Source organism: Callorhinus ursinus, unplaced genomic scaffold, assembly GCF_003265705.2.
Source record: "Callorhinus ursinus isolate GAN/ISIS: 27379988/994484 unplaced genomic scaffold, GSC_fseal_2.0 scaffold3, whole genome shotgun sequence".
NCBI lineage: Eukaryota > Metazoa > Chordata > Mammalia > Carnivora > Otariidae > Callorhinus > Callorhinus ursinus.
In genome coordinates this window covers 42490204-42513824 of record NW_027397065.1, presented here as the reverse complement: position 1 = coordinate 42513824, position 23621 = coordinate 42490204, and the positions used below count along the sequence as shown (strand labels likewise).

Below are 23621 nucleotides of genomic sequence, written 5' to 3'. Positions count from 1 at the left end.
GGCCAATGTTAGATAAAGTGACTTGGTCTTCCAGCATCTAGTGCCAGCAGTTGGTTGAGTCTTCGATGGAAGCGGTAGGCCAAATGTGGAAGACCAACCTTTGAGAACGTGCTGGCCTGATTCACCCGGCTGCTTTAATTTATGTTTCAGGAACTTCAGGCTCTAAGATCTCCAAGCTCTGCTTTGGAGACAGAAACATAGATGTTTAGTGCCAAAATGGATTCTGGAACCATCTGATCCAAACTTTCATGTTATAGATGGGAAAACTGAGGCCACGAGATGGGAAATGACTTGGCCAAAGGCACCGAAGGAGTCAAGGCAGAGCTAGGACTGGAACCTGGATTTCTTGTTTCCCAGACAACTGCTGTATTTCCTGCACTAAACCAGCCGTGTCTGCAATTTTGAAAGTTTGTGAAATCCTTTCACTGAAAGTGTTAGGAAGACATGTGGCTCTTGTATTTTTATTTTTTCTTTCCCCAAGTGTGCAAGGTCATGGCCACATAATACCGTGGGCCAGAATCTCTCTCTCTCTCTCTCTCTTTCTCCCTCCCCCTCTCCTTTGGCTCTGAATCTAGAAAACAGCCTGGAAACCAGAGTGGCTCTTCCAGCCTCTAAGCCTGGGGCCTGGAGGTTTGTGTAGTAGACGTTCTCCCCCTAGTGGAATGAGTGAAGATGACAGGCAGGAAGTGAAAAGAGAGGGGCCCTGGGGTCTGATGCTGCCAGGATCTGGGGCCTCCCTCACCTCACTCTAATCACAGCATTGTCAGATCCCGTCTTTACTTAAAATTCTGATATTTTGTTCATCGTGGAGTTTTTTGCGTTTTGATACATTAAAATTTTTATATTTATTACTGAGGGTTTTGGCATCCCCTTAAATTGTGTGCCCAAAGTGAGTGCCTCATTTGCTACCTGCCCCCAGCCATAGTTCTAATCCAGAAGTCAGCCCTGGAACACCCCGCAGATACAGAACATGCAACCTCCCTCACTTGTCAGGTGAGCCATGAGACCCAGCCAGGACCAGGGCGGTCCTGTTTGGGCAGCGTGGGTCTGGTGCTCTTTGCACCATAATAATCAGAGCTGCAGATTGTCCAGGCTTTCTCCAGAAGGGAATGGTGACAAAGACTCTCGTGGCCCAAATTCTAGCCACACTACTCAGAGCCCTTCTCTTGACTAGGCCTGTCCACCTTGACCAATAAAGACTTGAACAAACATTACCATGGTTTCTAATAGCTCAGGGGCGTGTCCTTAGGGTGACCATAAGGGCCCCCTTAAAGTGGCTGCATGAAAAAACTCAAGGCAGCCAAAAAAATGTATTGTTTGTTCCAGTCAACATCTGAAGATAGCATCTCCCAGTCTCTGTGGGAGGGTAGGAGTCCAACTTGGATAAAGACCACTTAGCAATTATAGGTGGGTTTCACGTGGACCAAGCCCTTTCTCTGTTTTGTAGTTCTTTACTTCCCTGACTCCACAGAGCCCCTCACCCCTAGTCCCTCCACCCCCCTCTAAAACACCCAGTCACCTCTGTACAAATCGAGGTTGGGTTCAGTTCACGTTGGACGCTTTTCCCTATTCTAAGAGTATGTTACTGATTAAAATCTGTCTTTACCACTTTAACGAGTGTTGGCTTTCTTTATCTTTGACAACGGCTGCCTTTCAAAGCGTGTCCCTTATAAGAAAAGACCCTGGGTTCCAGGGCAATTTCATTGCAGAAAGATGCACCGGATTCTGGGTCTTCATCAATGCCTATAAACGTGAAGGCCTAAAGACAGGCCCTGTTCACTGAGGCCCATCACAAGTACCCAGAGCCAGGAAGAGGGGCTGGTGCCACCTCCTGGGAACACCTTCCTTGCTTGGGCCTCCATCCTGCATGCTCAGCCTGAGGACTCCCGGTGATCCCCCGCTAAGGAGGCAGCCTCCATTCTCACCATCAGCAGGCTACCAGAGTCTCTCTCAACAGTGTCATGGGTTCCTGCCCCACCTCTCACAAACCTACTCATATCTCCGTCTCCAGCAGCCCTGGACCACATCTAAGGAAGACAACACCCCAGCTCTGGTGGTCTCTGCAAGGTCTCTGCCTCTGTCCTCCCCATCCCCCACAAAGAGGGCTAAATATGCCCCCCATCATCTCCACGATCCTCCCTGGGGATTCCCTGGCAGGATGCCAAGGGCACAAGGGTTTAGGTCAGGCCCAGAAGGGGCAACCACAGAGCTTTGGGCTCCTGCCCATCTTGTTCAGGCAGGATTTATTACTCAGACTACCAAGGGTTAAGTCAACTGCCTTCAAATGAGTAAATCCCTAGGGGAAGGAAGAGGAAGTGGCTAAAGATGCTCCTAAAAAGTTGTGCGTGTGTGTGTTTTAATAAAGGAAAAGAAAAAAGAACTCTTCACAAAGATATCCTCAATCTCAGAAGTTGGCCCTTTCCTACAGGGGTGATGGGCAGGACCATAACCCACACACTAATCCACTTGGGCCCCACATCCCTTCCTGGTTTCTTAAATCCATTCCAATCTCATACTTTTTGTGGCCCAGAGAGAATGGAGGTATTTTAAGTAAACCCCATTTTATTTATGGAGGGGGCTACCCATTTCTAGGACCACCATAGGCAGCCTTGCTGGACCTACCTTTCCAGCTAGTGGTCAGTCAGAGCAATCAGAAAGTTCTTTTCAGCAATTGATCTGTGAGGCCCTCTCAGCACCAGCCACTTTGTGCTGGCTTCTCATGTCCCTCCGATACCTATACTCTGGAAACCCCTGAGGTTGGGGGCAAGATTCATTTATATGCTACTCCTTCCCGCCATCTTAGAGCAGTGGTTCTCAGGCACTCTTGGGTAGCCTGGTCTACCTCCCTGTTGGAGAAGTGGGCCTGCAGATGATTTGTAATGAATAATAAAGTGCTTAAGTGTGAGGCTGACTTACTCCTACTTTGAGCAGATCCAAGGTCATCCCCATATTAATATCATGCTCACTGTTGCATTTCAATAAGCTTTCTCCAGAGAGCGAACTCTTTTGCCATGGCCTGTGAGATTCTGTGTAATACCCAGCCTCACACCTTATGCCTCCAGTCTCCCTTCTCACTTCACTCATCCCTCTGGCCTTCAGCCAGTCCCTCAGGTATGTCGAGCTCTTTCCTAAAGCGAGGTCTTTGCACCCGCAGCTCCTTCTGTCAAGAGACCCCTTCTCCCAGACCTTTGCCTTGCTCTGTCTTCTCCGTCAGGACTCAGCTGAAAACCAACTTCTTCTTGGTACTCACGGGGAGGGCACTTAAGAGAGCCTTGGGGAGTCAGGGAGGGGGAAATACCATGTTTGTGAGCTACATGGAAGTGACAAGCGGTGTACCTGTGTAAAAACTCATCGAGCTGTCCACTTGAGATTTGTAGCCTTTTGTAAATAGACTTAAAAAAGATGAAATCTAAAAACAAAACAAAACAAAACAAAAATTCACCCTCATTTCCTTATTATCATAGCAATAAATAATTCCTATTACTCTCGACCATGGCATGTGCATGTCCGTCCTGGCACCATAATTATATTCTCTGATTGTTTATTTGTAAATTGCATCTCCTACTGAATGGAAGCCCCACAAGGACAGAGCCTCTGTCTTGTTTGCTGAGGCACCTTCCAGCACGGTGCCTGTCACACAGTAGATACTAAAAAAAAAAAAAAGAGTGAATGGATAGATGTTAGGGATGACTAAAAAAGCTTGGATTTAATGATGGAGGGAAAAATGGGCAGAGGAGGAATGTCCGAGGCTGGAAGTTCCCACGCCCACCCGGCGGAGAGTCGAGGGGTCTTGTTCTGGAAGTCCAGGAGCCTGTTCCCTCCCTGGAGCGCCAGAACCTGCTGTCTACACCTCATTGGGGTTGTCCTGGTCAGCGTAGATGAGGAAGCCCGTGAAGAGGCTGTCGGTCCAGTAAGGGTCGTAGAAAAGCCCATTCTGCTCTGAGTAGAAGATCTGCAGCCAGACCTCATCACCCTGCTTCAGAGCCAGGATGGTGGAGCCCGAGGCCACATCGTGGTTGCCCGTGTTGGCATCGAAGGTCCGGATGCGGTACTGGCCGTTGTGCACCAGGCCGATGGCCAGGTGCTTGTTGGCCAGCGTGATGTCGTAGGTGAAGTAGTAGATGCCCGGCACGCTGCAGACGAACTTGCCACTGGATGCGTTGTAGTGGCCGCCCTCATTCATCAGGATCTTGTCAAACTTGATGGGGAGCCGCTCCCTCGGGTAGCTCTTGGTCACGGCCACTGAGAAGGCCGACTTGGCGTGGCCACTGCCGCAGCTGCAGGGGCCTGGGAGGCCCGGCTCCCCCTTCCTGCCCTTGGGCCCCTTCTTTCCTGGTGTGCCGTGCTTCCCCGGGGTACCACTGACCCCCTTGGGGCCGCGGGGGCCGGCCCGCCCAATGGCCCCGGCTTTGCCCTTTGGGCCTGGCTTTCCCCGGTTACCTGTCCGGCCAGGTGGACCTGGAAGACAGAGCAGCTGGTGTTATGGAGGGGCCTTCACAGAACTAGGCAGAGGCTGTGGGCCTTGGCTTTCCATCCTTGGAGCAGGAGCCTTTGGGTAATGGAAAGAGCAAGAAGGTTTTGGAGTCACATAGAAATGCGTGCAAATCCTGATGGTGTAACCTGGGGCACTCCACCCCATCTTATCTGGAAAATGGGGAATGGTGATACTTACCTTCCAGAACCACCGTGGAGCAGGGCAAAAAGAATAACTTACAACAGTTCGCCCCCTTCCCTTTTCCTGCCTTCTGGGGAAACGTCTGGTCTGTCGGCCAGACCAGTCCTTTGACGGGCTGTTCTGGGGAATGGGTTGACAAAAGAACTGGAAGAAGCCTCTTGACTTCAACACGTTGAACTTAGTATAAGCCCTGCGTTGAGCACGAGGTCCCTGTCCATATGTGCAAGAGTTTTAGCGCAGCCTTGCTCATGATAGCAAAACTAGGAACAAATAATGCCCATCCAAAGACAAATGCCTCAAAAATTACGGTCTACCCATACTGTGCAATTCTATGCAGGAGTTAAAAATATGAGGCAGATTTATGTGTACTATAGGAAAACTTCTCTCAAATATACTGTTAAGAGGAAAAAGCAGGTGGCAGACCCTTTTTTGTTGAAAGGAAACCACAACACTAACTAGTTCTATAGCCATTTAAGAGCAGAGGAGAATGGCCTATAGTAAACACCCTGCAAATATAGTTGGCATATCCTGCAGAATATTTGCCACGTCATGTTTTCCTGTAGAATGCCCCTTGGTTCTTAATGCCCACATTTCATACAGTATGCGTTTCTCTCAATACATCATTTTTGGCCAATGATTATATAGGAAACATGTCTATTTACGTCCCCTAAATTCAATACAACATTTTAAACAAAACAAGTGTGGGTAAGGATTTGAGTCATATCCAAACACAACGGTATAATGGGTACAATTGGCAGACTGGCAGAATTGGCTGTAGATGTTTGAAAAGTATGCCGAATGTCAGACAAGGGCCTGCTTCTGAAGGTTGCTGGTGCTGAAAGGCATCCTAGCGTTATTGTACACAAGGCGGCTGTGTGCTAGGCGCCAAATGAACTGAGCGATCAGAAAGGAACGCTGTAGGCGTTTTACATTCTAACAAGGCGCTTTGCTTCTTTTACGGATATATGTAAGCATTTTACTGTGTTTTAGTTTTGAGTTAACATGTAATGCATTTAAATTCTTCCTATTTTAAGTAATTGGGAAACAGATTCCCAAACAGCATTTTCTCACTGAACATCTAATTTTCAGGAGCAGATTGCTTAAGCGGCTGGCAATGCCTGGTGTTACTACACACATAGGTAAATTATGTAGAAAAAGGCCAGGAAGGAGATGTATCTAAGCAGTTAACAGTAGTTACCTCTGGGAAGTGAGGAGAAGATAAGGAGGGGGGGAATTAAGAAGGGCTCTTGCTTTATTTGTATGGTTTGAATATATCGCAGTGAGAATGTATTTGTGTATTACTCGTAATTAAAAATTTTAAAAATGGGGAAAAATTAAGATTACAAAGCTGTTCCATGAAAAAATGACAATAAGCAAAACTTATTGCCTTCATAGTGGGAGAAAGGACTGTGAGGAGGAATAAAAACTGCGTCATTTTGCGTCGGAATTTTTTGGGGGAGACAGATAAGGAAGCTTCTCGGGAAGTTCTACGATGTGCGATGTGGTGTGCCTCTTTCTTGATATCTTTTTGAGGAACTTCAGGAAAAGCTGATTTTACTTTTCAAGACCTTTCTGGGGATGGATCTGCATGTGTATGTCAGGGGGAGGGTGGGGGGGTGGTTGCTACTGGTCCCAGGGTGGCCCAGCTTTACCGGTCGGGACTCTACCTCTCTTCACACTGCCTTCCTTGGTGTGTTGTCTTAATTCTCAGCAGAGACTCAGTGCATCGCCAAGAGAGATGGCCAAGAGCAGCCCCCAGCCTACAGCCTCACACCTCTTGATCCAGGAGAAAAAGGCAATAATAGAGATACCCGCTCACCTCTGGGACCTGTAAGATGAATGTCAGGGGCAACTCTCTCTGCTTGGAGCCCAGTCCAGACTGAAGGTACCACTGGGTTCAGGGAAGGGGATACCGGGACATCCAGTGCCTGAAGCACTCTGAGACCTCCTCGAGTCAAAGCCATCATCATTATTGATATAGTTGTCTGGGGAAGGAGATGCTTTTGGAGGGCTTAATTTGGTGTGGTAGGAGAAGGCCTGGATTTGGGAGTCAGCTCCCGGCCTGTTACCTTGGTACATCAGTTAAGGGGTGACTACCATTTATTGTGCGTCTACTTTGAGACCAAGGCTTCCCAGGTCATAGGTCATCTTTGTCACACCCCGGTGAGATTAAGTGCTGTTACCATCTCTATTGTAGAGATGAAGCAACTGACGAATGGAGAGAGGTTAACTCATTTGCCAAAGCAGGTACCTAGGTCTGTGTCCAGAGTTCAGGTTCTTGTAGCTGTGACGAATCCCCCTTGACTCTCAGTTTCTTCACGGGGATGTTGACATGGGGATGTGACATGGGGGTAGTAAGAATACCCCCTTCACAGGATGGTATGGACGGCCAGTTGAGCAACATACTCATAAGTGCTTTGTCAATGTTAAAAGTTATAACGACTCCCCAACTGCTCAAAATGTATGCGTGGGGATGTTGCTGACATCAAGGGTTCTGAGACATAAAGAATATCAAGGCGGAAAGGGCCTGCCGAGACGTTTCGATCTGTTTGCTGGCTGCCCAGCATCTCCTCCTTCGGGGAACCGCCCTTCATGACTTCATGTGGGCCCAGCGAGGCTGTCAGTCACAGTGACCAACTGCCCTCACCACCCACTCATCCACCAAGGGGTGGGCCCATGACCCCGTCCTGGCAGATGGTGGTTCCTCACCTCCACGGTCCAAGAGGTAAGTCCAGGAAACATATGTGATTTGGGAAGATTAGTCATCCTGAGACTGGCTCTGGGGATCAAGCCATGAGGAGGTAGGCTTGAGCCTGTTGGCAGCCATTATCAAAACTTTCAGCCTTTGTGAGAACAAAACCAACACACACGAGAAGCAGAGCCTTGACAACAACGTTTGAGCTCCTGGACCCAGCCATTGCTGAAGCTCGGCTCTTGAACTCCCCCGTTGCATGAGCCAGTAAATTCCATTCAGGGCTATAAATTGAGTTTCTGACACTTGCCACCAAAGGGGTTCTGGAAAATATATCAGGAGACTTGCCTAAAGCAACTCAGCAAATCAGTGGTGCAGCTGGGGAAGGGACACAAGATCTGATACCTACTGTTCCTTCAGGAAGCACCGCTCTGCTTTTTAAAGAGACATTAATTTGGCTTATAATGAAATGGGATTACTTTTCGTTTGTATAACTAAACTCCCTCTGTGCCAGAGGATGTCAACCCCAGGTAGGAGCAGGAGGGGCAGGCACCGGGCCTCTTACCTTCCTCCCCGCTGTCTCCCCGCTCCCCGTCCTGGCCGTCCTGGCCGTCTTTTCCAGGAAAGCCCATTCTTCCCACCATTCCGGAGGGCCCTGGGGGGCCCGGGGGGCCGGGGGGGCCCTGGGGGCCAGGGAGGCTGCAGACAAGTTGAGGGGAGCCCTTTTGGAGGTCCCTGCGGGCGAAGGCACCAAGCAGCGGGTCTGCCGCACAAGGGAGGGCACAGGCCAGGAGGACCCAAGGGATCATGGCGGTCACCTGCGGGAGGCAAAAGAGCTGTGAGCAGGTGAGTCCAGCCACTGAGCTGACTGGTGGTCAGTCCGAAAGGCAACCAGAGAAGGAGGAGGAGGCAGCTGGGAGAAATTCAATTATACTTCTCTCTTGCTCTCTCCTACATCACATACAAGTAGCTAGACAGGGTCATCCTATCTGGAGGACATATTTGGATGAACTGAGTCATGGACCCAGACTATACTCTGGAGAGGTCTTGGGGGCGAGGCACTCATCATCACACTGTCGTCCTTCAGAGTAGCTGAAACGGAGGCAGGATCTAACGGCCCAGTTGCACCGATTGGGAGGAGCCATGGATGGAGAGAAACGAGCTATGATTTCATTCAAATACGTGGTACCAGTAGCAAGTCATTGCAGGTGATGATTTGTGGCTATGCTGGCTCTGTAGGGGGGGACTCGGGGTAGCGCCAGGTGAGAACTGAGGTTTCAGTTCTAAGTCAAGGTGCCCCACACCTGAGCAGCACAGGAGGCTGTGACAGGAGCCTCCGGGCCAGGTGCTTCCTGGGGGCAGGCATGAGCTCAGAGCGTTCCATACATTACTTAACTCACGGCATCCCAGCCAGACGGATACTGGCGGGGGAACGGAGGCTCAGAGACGTGCGCAACAAGTCCACCTCGTCCAAGTGGCAGGTGACAGGGCTTGGGTTTGAACCAGACTGGGCAGATCCAGAGTTTGTACCCTTTTGCTGCAGGCAATAATGCATACTTTTTTTTTTAAATTAAAAAAATTAATTGAAATAATACACTTAACATTCTTTGTGAAGTCAAATAATCCTCTAAGTCTTATAATGAAAAACTGTGATCTCCAGCCCCACCTAGCCTTAACCTCACCACCTCCCCCCCCAAGCCCTTTTAGCTATCTCTTCCGGCATTTACTTCCATTAACAGATAATATGCTTATACTGATTCTTTTTTATTTATCAAAAAAATTTTTTTTAAGATTTTATTTATTTATTTGAGTGAGAGAAAGAGCAAGCACGAGTGGGGGAAGGGTAGGAGGAGAGGGAGAAGCAGACTCTGCTGAGCAGGGAGCCCAACTCGGGGCTCGATCCCAGGAGATCATGGCCTGAGCTGAAGGCAGACACTTAACGGAATGGGCCACCCAGGCGCCCCTCAAAAAAAACTTTTAAAATTAAGTATTAGGCTCCATGCCCAAAGTGGGGCTCGAACTCACAACCCTGAGATCAAGAGTCTCATGCTCTACTGACTGAGCCAGCCAGGAGCCCCTTGTGCCCCTTATTTTAGACATTATCTTTTGAATTTCATTTATGACAGATGAGGAATCAGCTCCCTTCCATCACCCTAGCTCCTATTTCCTCTCCATCATGTAGTTAAAATATAATTTTTGCTGAAATCAAAATTTGCTCTCTGAATTATTATCAGTATTGTCTACAGCCAGGCTAAGCACTATACCATAATTATATTTCCTTTCTCATACACTCTTTTCTTACTGGAGATAAGAATTTTATTTTTTCATTTGCTTAGTTCCCTATGTTACTATTTTCTACATTACCGTTTGATCCATTTATTTTCCATTTATTTTGATCCATTTATTTTCCTGAAGATAAATGTCCTGGAGCCCTCCATCCCCCTGTTCCGACCCTTACACATGCAAAACCGTTGCCATCCTAGATTCTCCTTTATGATCACTGTGGGGGTTGTCTTTGCCTCTCTTGTGTTACGTCTCCTGTTGTGTGAATCCATGTCTTTCTCATTGTTTAAAAAAAATTTTTTTTAAGGCTTCAGTTTGGTGGCACATATCCTGTGATAGCTTCCTGGAAAGTAGTATGGGGAGTAATTTTTTAAAAAAACATTGTAAGGGGGAGCCTGGGAGATGGAAGGTACCAGACATGCCCCAGCAAGGGTCAGCCTGGGCCAGAGGGGTCTGGACAGAAAGTGAGGGGCCCCAGCAGCGATAACCATGGGTAGACGCCAGAAAGCCAGAAGCTGACGGCAAGGCCTGGACTTGCAGCAAAAAGAGGTTGTGCGTGGCCCACTTCAAGGCTGTTACAGTCTGAGTCCAATATGGCAACCCCAAGGCGCTGGCAAAAGGCCCCCACAAAAGAGGTAGCTTCGCTGTCTGCCAGGCCCAGAGAGGCAGAGCAGTACAGTCTCCGTCCACGCCCAGAAACATGGAAAAGCCCTCCTGCTGCCTGTCCCCTTACTTCTCCTTCCTTCAACCTGGAAACAGGTGAGCTGAGAAAGGGGACAGATGGCCCTGCCAGCTTCCCATCTTGGCTGAGGGACAGGAGGAAGCCTGTCTCACCTCTGAATGAAGATTGAAGGTGGGATTCCCTGGGAGTGGATGCCTCCCTCCCTGGCTACATTACAGAGGGGCAGAGGAGGTAAACATGTGTTCCTCTCATGTCACCTGAGCTCCCCGTGGCTGGTCTGAATGACAGTAGAGGTGCTAGGCGGACCTGGAGAACATGGTGAAGTGTTATGTGCATGATGCACTTTGGGAGAATTGTGCCCTAGACCCTTCCAGGCACCAGGCATCTCCATCTCCTTCCCTGGTCTGCTTGACAAGAGTCTTGGAAAACTGTCACTGTTCCTTGTGAGCTGTGATACATCTGGGTGCCCACAAGAGAAACTGAATTCTCAAAGCAGGTTTGAAATGGGTTGAAAAGTTGCAATCTGCAAATATTTTGGACCAGGGAGAGGGAGGAAGGAAGCCGGTGGGAGCGAGTCCTCTAGGCAGAGGAGGTCCTGCGAACAGCTAGATGAAGAAAGGCAGGAAGGAGAGACAGCTAGATGAGAGAGGAAGGAAGGTGAAGAAGCATCTGTTTCAGTTTACGAGCCCCCTTCTCTCTTCTGACGCTCACTCTCAGCCACACAAGCCCTACCTCTGCTGGCACCAGCCTCTTTGTGACAACAGGGGATGCCGCTCAGTGACAGCTGGCCCAGGGCAGGCCCCAGTGGCTGGGTGGAGGAGCAGGGCTCTGGAACATGCATGGAGGAAGGGATTTCTCAGAGCTGGAGTTTGGCGGTTCCCGCAGTCTGAGCCAGGAACTGTTTTGGAAATAAAGGCGGGGAGACTAGATTCTGGAGGGAGAGAGACACTCCTTGCCTCCAGGGCACCTCCAAGAAAAACAAGGCTGCAAAAATTCCTGCTCCCAGCCTGTGCCCCCGCCCTCCTGCCCTCCCAAGCCTGGCCCCAAGCCGACTCTCCGCACTTCGGTGCTGAGACAAACTGGATGTTAGGGGCTTGGAGGGGAGCCAGGGCCCCAAGGCATCCAGACAGGTTACCTCTTCCAGGGTCTTTTAAATAAATTTAGAATGGCATACTTGGGGAGGGCCCCAAGGGACCAGCCCTCTTAGTTACAGACAGGGAAACTGAGGCAGAGGCAAACTGACTTTATTAGATGCCTACAATGTTCCAGGCACTGTGTGAGGCTCTTTACATGAATTATTTTATTTGAAGTTTATAATAAACTCTGTGAAGGTGGTAAACTTATTATCCTATTTTTCAGAGGAAGAAACAGAGGCTCTGAAAAGTGAAATGATTTACCTAAAGTCACACAACTGGTGCAACAGGGATCACATTCAAACCGGTGTCTGAGGGGATCTGAAGACCACACTTAATCTACTACACCTTGCTCCCTCCTCCTATTTTTGTCCTGTTTTATACTAGAGGAAACTGAAGCTCAGAGAGGCTAATTTGCTCATATTTACACAACTAGTTCATGGCAGAAGTTATATTTGAACTTGGGTTTGGCTGACCCTAATGCCCAAACGCTTTCCATTATGTCAGCATTTCTTATATTTTCCTCCTAAATATTCTGAATCACAGAAGAGACCTTGAAGCATTTGCCAAAGCCACACACAATAGAGAAATTTCTTTAATATCAATTTACACACACACACACCTACAAGCACACACATATACGTGTGTGTGTGTGTGTGTGTGTATAATACATGATTTTGAAAATGTAGATGTGATACTTTTTCTCCCTCAGGATACTTGAGTAAATCGATGCTTAAGGAAAACCTCCTATCCTTTGAGAGGCCCACACTTGGCTTAGCCAAGGTGATGGGGTGGGGATGGGGGGGCGTCCTGGGCCCTGACTTTCACAAGCCCCTTTGGAGTGTTAATGGGGTGTTCCCATGAGCTGAACCAAAAGACCAGGGTGTACAAAACACATACCCAGCACCAGCAGCTCACTCCTTGCTTAGACCCAGCAGGAGCCTCCTCCCTGGTCTCCTGCTTCCCCCACACGTACTCCCCATGCGAAGCCAGAGGGACCGTTCAGAAACATAACTCAGCCACATCACTTCCTGGAGGGTCTTAGTCCAGTTGTTGCTGGCTGTAACAGCAAACATCGGAGACGTGGCCCACAAGGCCCTAAATGACCCGGCCCCTGCTGCCACCACTGCCCACACCAGCTCCCCCTCCCTCTCCCTGCTTCCCCACCCCCCAGCCACCCACCTCCTTCAAGCCAAGCTCCATTCTGCCAGCCGAGGAGCCCCACCCTCTTGGCTAACTGGCTCTTCATCCATTGTGTTTCAGCTTAAATGTCACTTCCTTTAAGGCCTTCCCTGACATGCCCTCTCAGACAGCTCTCCTTTTGGACTCTAGCTCCTTGACTGTGTCTTTCTAGCCTTTACAACAGTGCACCTGTATTCACTGGATTTGCTCGCTCCCCTGCTTACTGGGCATTCCCATTAAAATGGAAGCCTCATGGGAGCAGGGACCCCAGCTGGTCTGTTATATCCTCACGGCTTCCAACTTCTTTGCACACAGTGGGTGTTCAAGAAACATTTGCCTCATTAATCAGTGAGACACACACTCTGCCCTCAAGAAAATCCACAGTGAGGAGGAAACAAGGCAATGGTCTAAATCCAAAAGGAATCCTTGGATCCAAATAAGTTTTCTCCAAAAAAAAAAAAAAAAAAGAAAGAAAGAAAGAAAAGGAAAGTTTTCTCCCTTTTGAGGTTATTCTAGCTCAAACCAGATCTAATTCCAATCCCTCCTTTCTTTTGATGTCCTAGAGCACAGGGGCTCCCTCACTCCAGGGATGGAGCTTACAGAATATTTTACACATAAGAGGTACTCCATAAATATCTGTTCAACTGATCAGAGGGAATAAAAACAATTATTGATCCTTCCTCACCTTTTTAAAAAACCACCTTAGTTCTTGGAGTGCGTGGGTGGCTCAGTAGGTTAGGCGTCCAACTCTTGATTTCGGCTCAGGTCATGATCTCGGGGTCATGAGATTGAGCCCTGTGTCAGGCTCCATGATCAGCAGGGAGTCTGCTTGAACATTACCTCTCTCTCCCTCTGCCCCTCCGCCTGCTTGCGCTGGCATGCACCGTGCACACTCTCTCAAACAAATAAATAAATCTAAAAAAAAAAAAACTATCTTATTTCCTAAATTCTTTCTGGTGGGAGTTGAATAAGAAGGCTATGACAGTCTTCCTGCTGTAGGGGAAAAAAATGTTAGTTGATTAAACCCCCCAAAATGAAGTCATGAGGTACTAAACTTGGATGTAGTTCTTCAGTCTGGTTTTAATTTGTCCAGTCCCTGGACTTCTCATCTCTCAGTTAAGTAGCTAATGATTCATAAATATACATGTCCTGGGCACCTGGGTGGCTCAGTTGGTTAAGCGACTGCCTTCGGCTCAGGTCATGATCCTGGAGTCCCGGGATCGAGACCCACATCGGGCTCCCTGCTCAGCGGGGAGTCTGCTTCTCCCTCTGACCCTCCCCCCTCTCATGTGCTCTCTCTCTCTCAAATAAATAAATAAATCTTTAATAAATAAATAAATAAATAAATAAATAAATAAATAAATATACATGTCCTAGGAAGAACTGGGAGCTAAAGTACCCCAGCCTGAAGTCCACTGTCAGGGGAAGAGTCTGCCTCCTCCTTTCTGCCATTGGCCCTTAAGACACGGGCTCCCGGTTCATTCCCAAGGACCCTCGGCCCAGACTGTAATGTGAGAAGGACCAGAAGTGGGGACATCGGTGTCTTGCTGACTACCCCTGAGTGTGGTCTGCTGGCAGAAACTCCAGGGACACTTGTCCGGGCTGGCTGCTCGCTTCTGAACCATCCTGCCTTGGAGACTAGAAGATCTACATTATGCTTAAATAAATCTGACTTGCTGGTTATTCGGTTATGACACACTGGCAGGTAGGGCTGGTGTTTAACTCTGTGATTAAGAGCCATGGGAAACCCACCCACTTAGTTTCCCCATCTAATGGAAATAATAGTTTAGCCACCTCATGGAGTTTCTGTAGGAACAATGAGATAACGTACCCAAAGCTTCGAGCCCAGTGTGTGACTCACTGCTCAGCGGTTGGAGAGAGCTCTGAAATGCCCCCTAGCCCTCACCCCCTCCCTGTAAAGCCTGCAGACCATTGCCTGCCTCATCCTTCAGGGCTCAGATCTACTACTGTCTCCTCAGAGTATGTCACAGAAATGTCTAGTCATGGGACCGAAAGTATCCCACCCACCCCTGCTACTTTGCTTTTCCTTTCCAAGCACTTGGACCAAGTTGTGATTGTATAGGTATTGGTTCCTTGACCCACCAACTGTGTCCTGCCTCTGGCATGGAAGTCCAGGAAAGCAAGTCCCTGCCTGTCTTGTTCTTGATCATGTTGCCAGAGCCCAGCACAGTACCGCCCCACACATAGGACTGCTCAGTTCAGAGTTGTTCCTCTGCCTTGAATGAGACCCTCCTTTTAATAAAAGGGCAAAACAGGATCACAACTTTCATTTGCTTTGTGCAGATGACAAAGCCACACTCGCCCAATGAGGGAGAGGCAGCGAGATGACTGGTCCTGGATTGGAAGATGTGGGTCACGTAACTCACTGGTTATGTGACGGTGGGAAAGTTGTCTTCTCTTATCCCAGCTTCCATTTCCTCACCTGTGAAATGGAGGTGGTAACTGCTCACTGTCAGCCTCCCAGGGCTGCTCTGAGAATCAAACAAGATAACTAATGTTGAGAGCAAACATGATACAAAAGTTTGGGCCTCCTTGAAAATTGTAATTGCTACCACCTGCCCCTGAACTAACAGCAAGCAGTCCTGACCTCCCACTAGGAGCCCCCCAGAGTGTCTGGGGTGGCGGTTCTGTGGGGGAGCTGGAGGCAGTTCTGGGGCGGGGGGCTGGGGATACCTGAATCCGACCCAGCCAGCGATTCTACCAGACTCTGGAGTTAAAGGGGAAGGGCTGGTGGCCGGAATGGGGTGGGGCTCGCTTGCAGATGAAGCTCCCTGAAAATTCCCTTTGATGGGAGTGAGAATTCTATAACGAAAAACACCCCATGCCCTCCCTGAATTCCAGGAGGCAAATTGGAAACAGCCCTCTCCAGCTTCTCTGAAAAGCTGACAGACCGCCTGGAGGAGAGGGGCTGGCGACAGCTCCTCACACAGCGCTCACAGAAAAGTCCCCTTTCCTGGGATTTGGGAACACTCCAGCAACCTGAGTCTAATACAGAAGATTAAAAGGCATGGGGCCCACTTGCCAAGAGGCCCCAGAAACCATCCGATCTGCTGTTTTCTCCTGTCACACTCCCTGCTTCTGGCTGGGTGTAGAAAAAGAGGTCCAAGGACAAAGCGTGACCCAGCAAGATCCCAGAAGCCAGGATCTCGCAGGGTTTGTGCCAGCAAACACTCCTGAAGACACACTGGAAGTCACTAGACCTTCTGCTATATACACCCAAACCCCGGCAGACCAACAAACCCGGCATGCGATGTGCTGTGCTGGACACGGGGCCCACCCCCGGGCCCCCGGCTGTTTCGTGTGGGACCCCAGCTGCCTGTGTAGTGAGGGCACAGAGCCATCCAGCCTCGGGGCTGCCCACAGCTGTTTTCTGCCACGGAGACCAAGGACTGCACGGAGCCAGAAGAATGCAGCCCGCGTGCCAGATGTGAGGGGAGGGAAGGAGGCCTGAGGGTGTTCGGAGCCCTGTAACCAGCTTGTCCTGAGGGCCAGCCTCCAAGTGGCAGCCCAGGGTGCTGGGGAGCGTGTTTGAGCAGTGTGTCCAATAGCAGTAGGATGTGCGGCCACCATTCGAAAGGGGTCTCATTGCCATGGTAAAAAGGTAAAATGAAAGCAGTGAAATTAATTTTAATATGTTATGTAGCTTTATCTATCTCAAAGATCACGTCAATGTGTAATTAATGTAAAAATGATTAATGAGGCATTTCGCATTTGTTAATCAGCGCTAAGTGTTGGAAACCCAGCATGTATTTTCCCTTTGCAGTGCATCTGCGTTCAGACCAGCCACGTTGCAAGCCACAGCCATGTGGTGGCTGGGATGAGCTCTAAATAGAGCCGCTTGAGTTGAACCAGTTGAACTCGCTGTGGGACCTTTTACAAATTACTTTATCTCCCTCAGCCTTGTCCGCTCCCAAATGGGGACAATACTACTACTACCTGCCTTAGAAGTTGTTATGAGGACATAATGTCCCTAGACGAGGCGTGGCATGTGGTGAGGGGTACAAAAGCATGAGCTATTATTACTGTATTATTTCTTACTCTTTCAAAGATCAAACAGGATAATGGATGTTGAAAGTAAAGCATGATACAGAAATGAAGACCTTGTTTAAAATTGTAATTGTCACCAACTGCAGTCCTGATCGCTGAGTCCTGGGGCATTTCAGGCGGAGGCCCCTGCCTTCTTCTCTCTCCATTTTTCATTTAAGCTAGTTTGCTTTGTGATTCCGTCAGTTGTCACCAAAAGCAGGGAGGCTGGGCCTTTGCCCCTGCGCTGGCATTGCATCCTGAGGGAAGGACAGGGGTGCCTGCCTTGGCCCCACACCACTGAGCCACCCGGTGTGTTCACGCTCCATAATACACAGACAGGTGAGTCACTGGGACAGTGTTTAGCTCAGCCAGTGATGGGAGGCCACATGGGATATCATGTGCTTGGTACCATGGCTTGGCATGTGCATGCCCATGAATGGTGCGTGCCACTTATTGTCCCTGAGGCCAGACACTGGGGTTCTGGAGATGAAAAGATGTGGCTGTTACCCTCACAGGGCACACAGCCTGGTTATACTGAGGGTCCAGCCTGGGTGCCCAGGAGAGAAAGCAAGCTTTAAACCTCCTTTCTCTTTGAAACAGGCCCTCTTTCCAAAGAGCACCCAGGACCAGACAGAAGGCAAGGGAAGGAGATTGTGGGGCGAGATGATCCCTTGGAATGGTACAGAAGGGACCACCCTTGAAGACCCAGGAACTGAGGTGGGGAGCAAATTCTGAACTCTGAAGAGCTAGGGAGCAAAGGCTAAGTTTGCCTGGACTTCTCTGGGCTGCTGGTCTCCATGGAGCCTGTTCCAGTCAGGCCCTGACAGGCTTTCAGGGAAACTCTAAGGATCTGACCTGGGGCTGGCCTTTGAGAAGCACAGAGTTGGTCTGGTGCTTAGGAGTCATACATGTTCGACCTCTGCTACTGAACCCCTCTGGGCCTCAGTTTCCTTGTCTGTAAAATGGAAAAAAACATATTCTATGGTCTTGTTTAAAACATTTGAATTTGAAATAGCATGATAGAAAAATATTTATCCTTTCTCTTTATGTGTGAAATCTGAAATAACTCAACACCCCCCAAATTAAATTTTGTCAAGAACTTTCCAAGGCAGCGTGACTTGTAAATGGTCAACTGTGCATGCGGCGAGAGCCACATGACAACATTATTCTAGTAGGTGAGCAAAATACCTGCCATCCTTCAGCCGGCGAATTTTGAATTACACCAATTCGAATTATTTGAGGTCTTTACTCCCTGAGTAATTAAATTGCTCATCCCTCCCTTATAGAATAATTGTGAATATTAAATGAGAAAATGCAGTAACCAGGTACCAGTAAGCCCCTGGTAATGGTCGTGTTATTCTGATATGATGATAATATGTGAAAACATGTGAGATAGGCTATAACAGGACCAGGTTAAATGAGCAGACCTGGGTCTGCTGTTGCCTCATCTGTGACATACGAGAAAGGTGAGCTGAACACTTGTGAGCTTTGGGGCAAACAGCTCACAGGCAGTTATAACAGCTGCTACGGGTGGACAGCAAGGCACAAATGCAAAGGTGCAGGACTTCTACATGTGTGACCTACTGTCAAAGAAGTTGTAAAATTCGAATTTACTCATTCAATAGCCAGCTCTTTATTAACAATGTGCAGGGACCTCTGGTTGAAAAGGATAGAAGAGCCAGGGAGGATGGCCTGCCACTGAGGGAATAATAATCTAGACCTGATTGGCTTATCAATGGCCTGAGCTGATGCAAACTACAGACTGCACCATGCTTTTGTTGTTGTTGTTGTTGTTGTTGTTTTAATCTGAAATTGTTGCCAGTGTAAAACGTGGGAGATTTTATGTTAAAATCAAAATTTCCAGGCACAGGCAGCCGACTCTGCGGCTGGAGCCAGGCTCCCGCAAGGTGCAATGTGCTCTCGCCAGCCCCCAGCTTGCCCTGCCTTCTGCCTGAGCTCCAGGTCTCCACCTGCGGCTAGAAATCCCGGCGGCTGGTCCACGCCTCTCCTGCCTTCGAGGACACGGGAGTTCGGAGTTGGAGCTGCACACTGTTTCCAGCACCGAGAACCTGCGACAGCTGGTCTGCAAACTCACCCCGGGGGCACATGAACAAGTCCCCGGAGCAGGTGCTGAGGCATACCCAGTGCCCACGGTGCCAGAGAGCTCTGCGTGAGTATGAACGAAGAGCGTCAGAAGCCATGTATGGAGTGCGTGCCTGCCTGCCCCCGGCACACAAGGAGGAGGAGGGAAGACAAGATGGGCAGCACTGGCCGCCTCGCCCGAGAGAAGCCTCCTGGGAACCCGCTTCCAGCAAAGACGGCTCAGGGGCAAGTGACAGTGACAACAGCATGGCAGACTTGTACCCACCCGAGTTGTTCACCAGAGAGGACCTGGGAGGGACAGAGCATGGGGACAGCACCCATGACTCTTCAACGGAGGAGGAGGGCAAGAGGCCAAGGCGCCCAAGGGAGAAGGGCCCTGGGGCCAGAGAAGAGATGGAAGGGGACCAGGAGCAGGTCCTCAGGCATTGGGAGAAGCAGTTGGGCTCACCACAGTTCAAAAGTCATGACCATAACCCTAAGAGCTTCAGCTCTTTTAAACAGGTTAATAAAAGGTTGCTGGAAAAAGCAAAAAATAAAAAAAAAATCAAGATCTTCAGGTTTTCTTGAGAATCTGGAGGATCTGGCAACATTTGGCAGGGCACCAACTGGCTGCCCCTTGAGATGGAGTGTTATGGGCTGAAATGTGTTCCCCAAAATTCATATGTTGAAGTCCTAATCCCAGAACCTCAGAATGGGGTGATATTTGGAGGTTGGGCCTTTGAAGAGGTAAAGGGAAATAAAGTCGTATGGATGGGCCCTCTTCCACGATAACTGGCATCCTCATAAAGAGATTAGGACACAACACACAGAGGGATGACCATGAGAGGTCCCAGCAAGAAGGTGACCATCTGCAAGCCAAGGAGAGAGGCCTCAGAAGGAACTAACCCTGTCGTCACCATAATGGTAGACTTCTAGCCTCTGGAACTCGGAGAGAATAACTTTCTGTGGCTTAAGTCACCAGTCTGTGGTACTTTGTTATGGCCACCCTAGCAGACCACGACGCAGCACCTGCATTCCCCAATGTCCACAGCGCTTACCACTCCCAGATGGCATGCCTTCTGCTTGCTTTTGTGTCATGCACAGCCCCTTTCAGCATCTGAGTTGGCAGCCCCTGACCTGGAGGGAAAGGGTGTTCTCCACACGTTATGTGTTCTTACTTCAAAGCTTTGATGTTCATTTCCCCCGTTCGGCTCTCTTCACAGTTCTGTAAGGCTGATACTATCATCCTCATTTGGTAGAAGAGAAAACAGGGCTCAGAAAAGTGAAGTCATTTTTTCCAGGTCCAAGCTGGGAGGGGACCCAGGCCTGCTGACTCAGGGCACGGGGCTCATGTACCTCTGCCATGTGCTTGGGCAGAGGACCCACGAACAGAAAGCCTTAACTCACAGGGCAGCTCCCTGTGTGCGGCTGTGTTACAGAGGTAAGCCAATGCACAGATCCAGGGAGGCTTATTTCCTTGAAAAAAGATTTGGCATAGAATTCCTTTCAAAAGTAAACCTAGTATAGAATTTGAACTGAAATTTGTTTTATGCAGGAGTTCATCTCATGGAGGCCAAGCCCGGTTGGCAAGCCTCTGACTGGAAGGGAGGGTGAGGGAAGCTGTGACTGCGTACACGGACTCTGTTAGCCTATGCCGAACATTTGGGAGCAGAAAGCAGTAGAGACTGGCACAGTAGGAAAGAAGAGTCAGTCCCCGTGTCCAAGCAGCTGATGAGGAACAATACTGAGGTAGGGAAGAAGAGGGGGGTTTGCAGAGAAAGCAGCCACGTCCTGGGGGAACTTGCTGAATATTTGGTGGAGGCAGAATAGCTTCAGAGATGACCCCAGACTTGTGAAAGGAATCTCCATTTACTCGTACAGTGACATACTATGACACCGTTATGAGAGCAAAGTCAGTCCAGACATGCCGACAGAAAGATGGCCAACGTACACAAAGCAAAAAAGGCGTGTTGCAGTATGGAATGTAAAGTATGATTCTTTTTGAGTTAAAAAAAAAGACACACACACACATATATAATTTCTGAAAGGACACAACTTCTTGATAAATGGGTTTCCTCTCAGAATTAGGAACGGGTGTGTCAGCTTTTACTTTTTACTTTCTCCCTTTTTGTACTGTCCGACTTTCTTATGATGAGCACTGTTAGTTTTGTAGCATTTAAAACAAAAGGTGACCCTAATATTTAAGTATTAGAAGGCAGGCAAAGTTGGTGTCCCTGCTAGGATGGGGAGAAGTCAGACATTTGGGAAGAAGCCAACACCGTGGTGCACTTGATGTGTTAGAATAAAGGGTAGTAGTGATGTTCTAAGAAGTGCAGGGGGTCTGAGGTGTTGGCAGTGGAAAGTGGGCTTAATGGATACAATTACCAGATAACAGAATAAATCAGAAGAGAACTGTGTAGATGGGGGGGGGGGCAGAAAGGGAGGAGAGGAGAGGACAGACTTTGAACAATGCTACCTGAGCATCAGCCTTGGGTTGACATATGTAAGATGTTGTTGTTATTGCTGCTGGTTCAGTGGGGGTAGGAACACGGGGTCCCTGGGAGATGGCGGGTCTAAGGGGGGAGATTTTGAAGGGTTTTGTGATCAAAGAGCAGAGGAGGATGGTGCAGAGGTTGTGCAAACAAGGACTGGGAGACCACTGGGGGCCACTGCGATCTTTCAGCAGAGAGATACAGTCCTGGAATAGGACCGTGGCAAGGGGGTTGGGGAAATATGAACAAAGTAATTAAGACAAGGCTTAGAGACAAGTAGTTTGGGGGAAGACAGCTGGAAAGAACTGGATGCAAATCTCAACTTGCCACTTAGTACCTTTTGAGCTCAGTCTGCCCGTCTAATAATATACTTAAAGAAGTGCTGTGAAGAGTAAATGAGATCATGCACTCCATAAATACCAACTATGATTGTTAGCTCGGGTATTGGACTCAGATTTACCAGGGTTCAAGTCCCTTTACCACCAGTTACTAGCTGTGCAACCCGAAGCAAGTCATTAACGTCTCTGAGCCTGGTTCCTCTTTGGCAGATGGGGATAACCTGTCGTCAGGGAAATGAAACAGCACACCAGAGGCTGCCAGAGCCTGGCACAAAATAGGCGCTCAATAAATTGTAGAGGTGTTACTATCAACAGTTAAGCCACTTAGCACAGAGCCTGGCATACAGTGAGCGCTCCATACAGGTTAATTCATGTTATAATTCATAAGGCAGAGATCGGGAGCCAGGAATCCCGGGGTTGCCCGGCCTGCAAAGAGGGGACGGTTGCAGCACTCGACCTCCCACCCGCACAGACCCCCTGTCCCCGCACCAGCACCACGGAGCCCTCCCGTCCCATCTGAGCTCTCCGCCCCTGCAGGAGGGCGGCGGAGGTGCGGCGCGGGTAGCGCACGGACACTCACCCTCGCAGCCTCGGCCACGTCCAGGGGCTTCCGGAACCACGAAGCTCTCGGCCGAGCTCGGCGTCCCGCCTCCCGCCGCCGCCGCTCTGCCTGCGCCCGCCCCAGGCATACTTTTCCCATCCCGTCATGGGCGGGAGCGCTCCGTTCCCGGTCACGTGGTCCGAGCTCTCCCTTCGGCATCGGTTTGGAAAAAACTTCAGCGCTGGTGACAACTTGAGTGTGTCAATGCAGGTCTCTGTGTGTAGAACTTGTCAGTGCATTGGGAGGTTTACATGCACGAGAGTGATTGCTACCCAGGTGATTGCAAGAGTGTGGGTGCGTGTGTCTGAAGAGACATCTGTATTGCTTGCACGTGAGCATTCATCTCGCTGTGGATCAGAGGGTGCGTGTGGGCAGGACAGCTATAACAGTGTAAATTCCCCAAGTACGGAATTTGCCTGTACTTGAGAGTGATTATGAATCGTGTGTGCATTTTAGTTGTGTGTGTGTGTGTGTGCATTCATAAGTGCAGGTGTCCAAACATTCATCAGGGCTCCCGTATGCACATATACACTCACATGTCCAAGATTGCAGCTCAGTGTGCAACTGAAGTGCACTTCATTTGCTGGGTGTATGCGTTGAAATGGGTGTATGAGTGTGCACAACCACATATCAGTGTGCATGTGCATGATTTCTGTGTGGCGCCTGTTAGTGCAGTGGCTCATTCTGGGTGTGTTTATATGTGACCATGCCATGGTGTAGATTTTGTGAGTATGCACATACATAATAGTGCCCCTGCGTCCCAGCCCTCATTTCCCTCCTCCCAGAAGGTAAGGCTTCTCTGGCTTCACTGTCTCTGCCCCCTCCGCAGATTGCTGAGAGTCCCAGAACAGGCAGAGTGACCCTGTTGAGGTTGCAAGCAGACTCTAAAGGAAAGAAAAATCATAGAGGCCTGGCTTTAGCTTCTTCCTGTTCTTTCTGCTGCTCTCTTCTATGAGCTACCAGTATTTCACCCCACTGCCACAGCATCTGGCTAGCAGATGATATATGACCCACATTCAGAATTTTAATGCAGATATGCATTTGAACTCTGCTGGTTCCACCACCTAAGACAACTCACTTACCTCATGGATGGTGTCTTATCTTCTGAAAAGTAGAGAGAGTAATGATTATATTATTGTCTCGTCTCCTCCCCTCCCCCAAGTTGGGACACTCACCCATAAAGGTGTTTGGTAAGCCATTGAACTATGTAGAGAATTATTACTAATGTTACATAAACATTATCTGAGGATGGAAGTTAGGCTCAACAGACCTTCATCCGACAAACATTTGATAAACATCTGTTATGTGTCAGTCCCTGAGCTAGGTGCTGGGGATATGGAGGTAAACCAGAAAGCTTTGGTGCCTGTCCTCATGGAACTTAGAGTCTCATGGGGATGACACAAGTGGATACAAG

At 49.1% G+C, this 23621-nt stretch overlaps 1 protein-coding gene and 1 pseudogene across 2 annotated transcripts; one reads left to right on the top strand and one right to left on the bottom strand.

The window, feature by feature from the left end:
• Positions 1 to 3689: 3689 nt before the first annotated feature.
• Positions 3690 to 22611, bottom strand: C1QTNF2 (C1q and TNF related 2). 2 transcript variants are annotated; one of them, XM_025867104.2, is made up of 3 exons: positions 22187 to 22611; positions 7933 to 8185; positions 3690 to 4458 (listed from the first exon to the last, which is right to left on the bottom strand). In XM_025867104.2, exons 1-3 carry the CDS (start codon positions 22364 to 22366, stop codon positions 3845 to 3847), a joined length of 1047 nt encoding a protein of 348 aa, XP_025722889.1. In that variant the 5' UTR covers positions 22367 to 22611; the 3' UTR covers positions 3690 to 3844. The 2 variants fall into 2 exon arrangements, with proteins under 2 accessions (XP_025722889.1, XP_025722890.1); XM_025867105.2 differs by lacking the exon at positions 22187 to 22611 and adding an exon at positions 11065 to 11275.
• LOC112819839 (surfeit locus protein 2-like) lies at positions 15914 to 19538 on the top strand (annotated as a pseudogene).
• Positions 22612 to 23621: the final 1010 nt, after the last annotated feature.

Coding starts and splice junctions, on each gene's coding strand:
- C1QTNF2 (XM_025867104.2), bottom strand. CDS start 22,366: ATGCCGAAGGGAGAGCTCGGACCACGTGACCGGGAACGGAGCGCTCCC. Junction 8,186..22,186: donor ACGTGGCCGAGGCTGCGAGG/GTGAGTGTCCGT, acceptor TGCCTCCCGCAG/GTGACCGCCATGATCCCTTG. Junction 4,459..7,932: donor GGGAGACAGCGGGGAGGAAG/GTAAGAGGCCCG, acceptor TCTGTCTTCCAG/GTCCACCTGGCCGGACAGGT.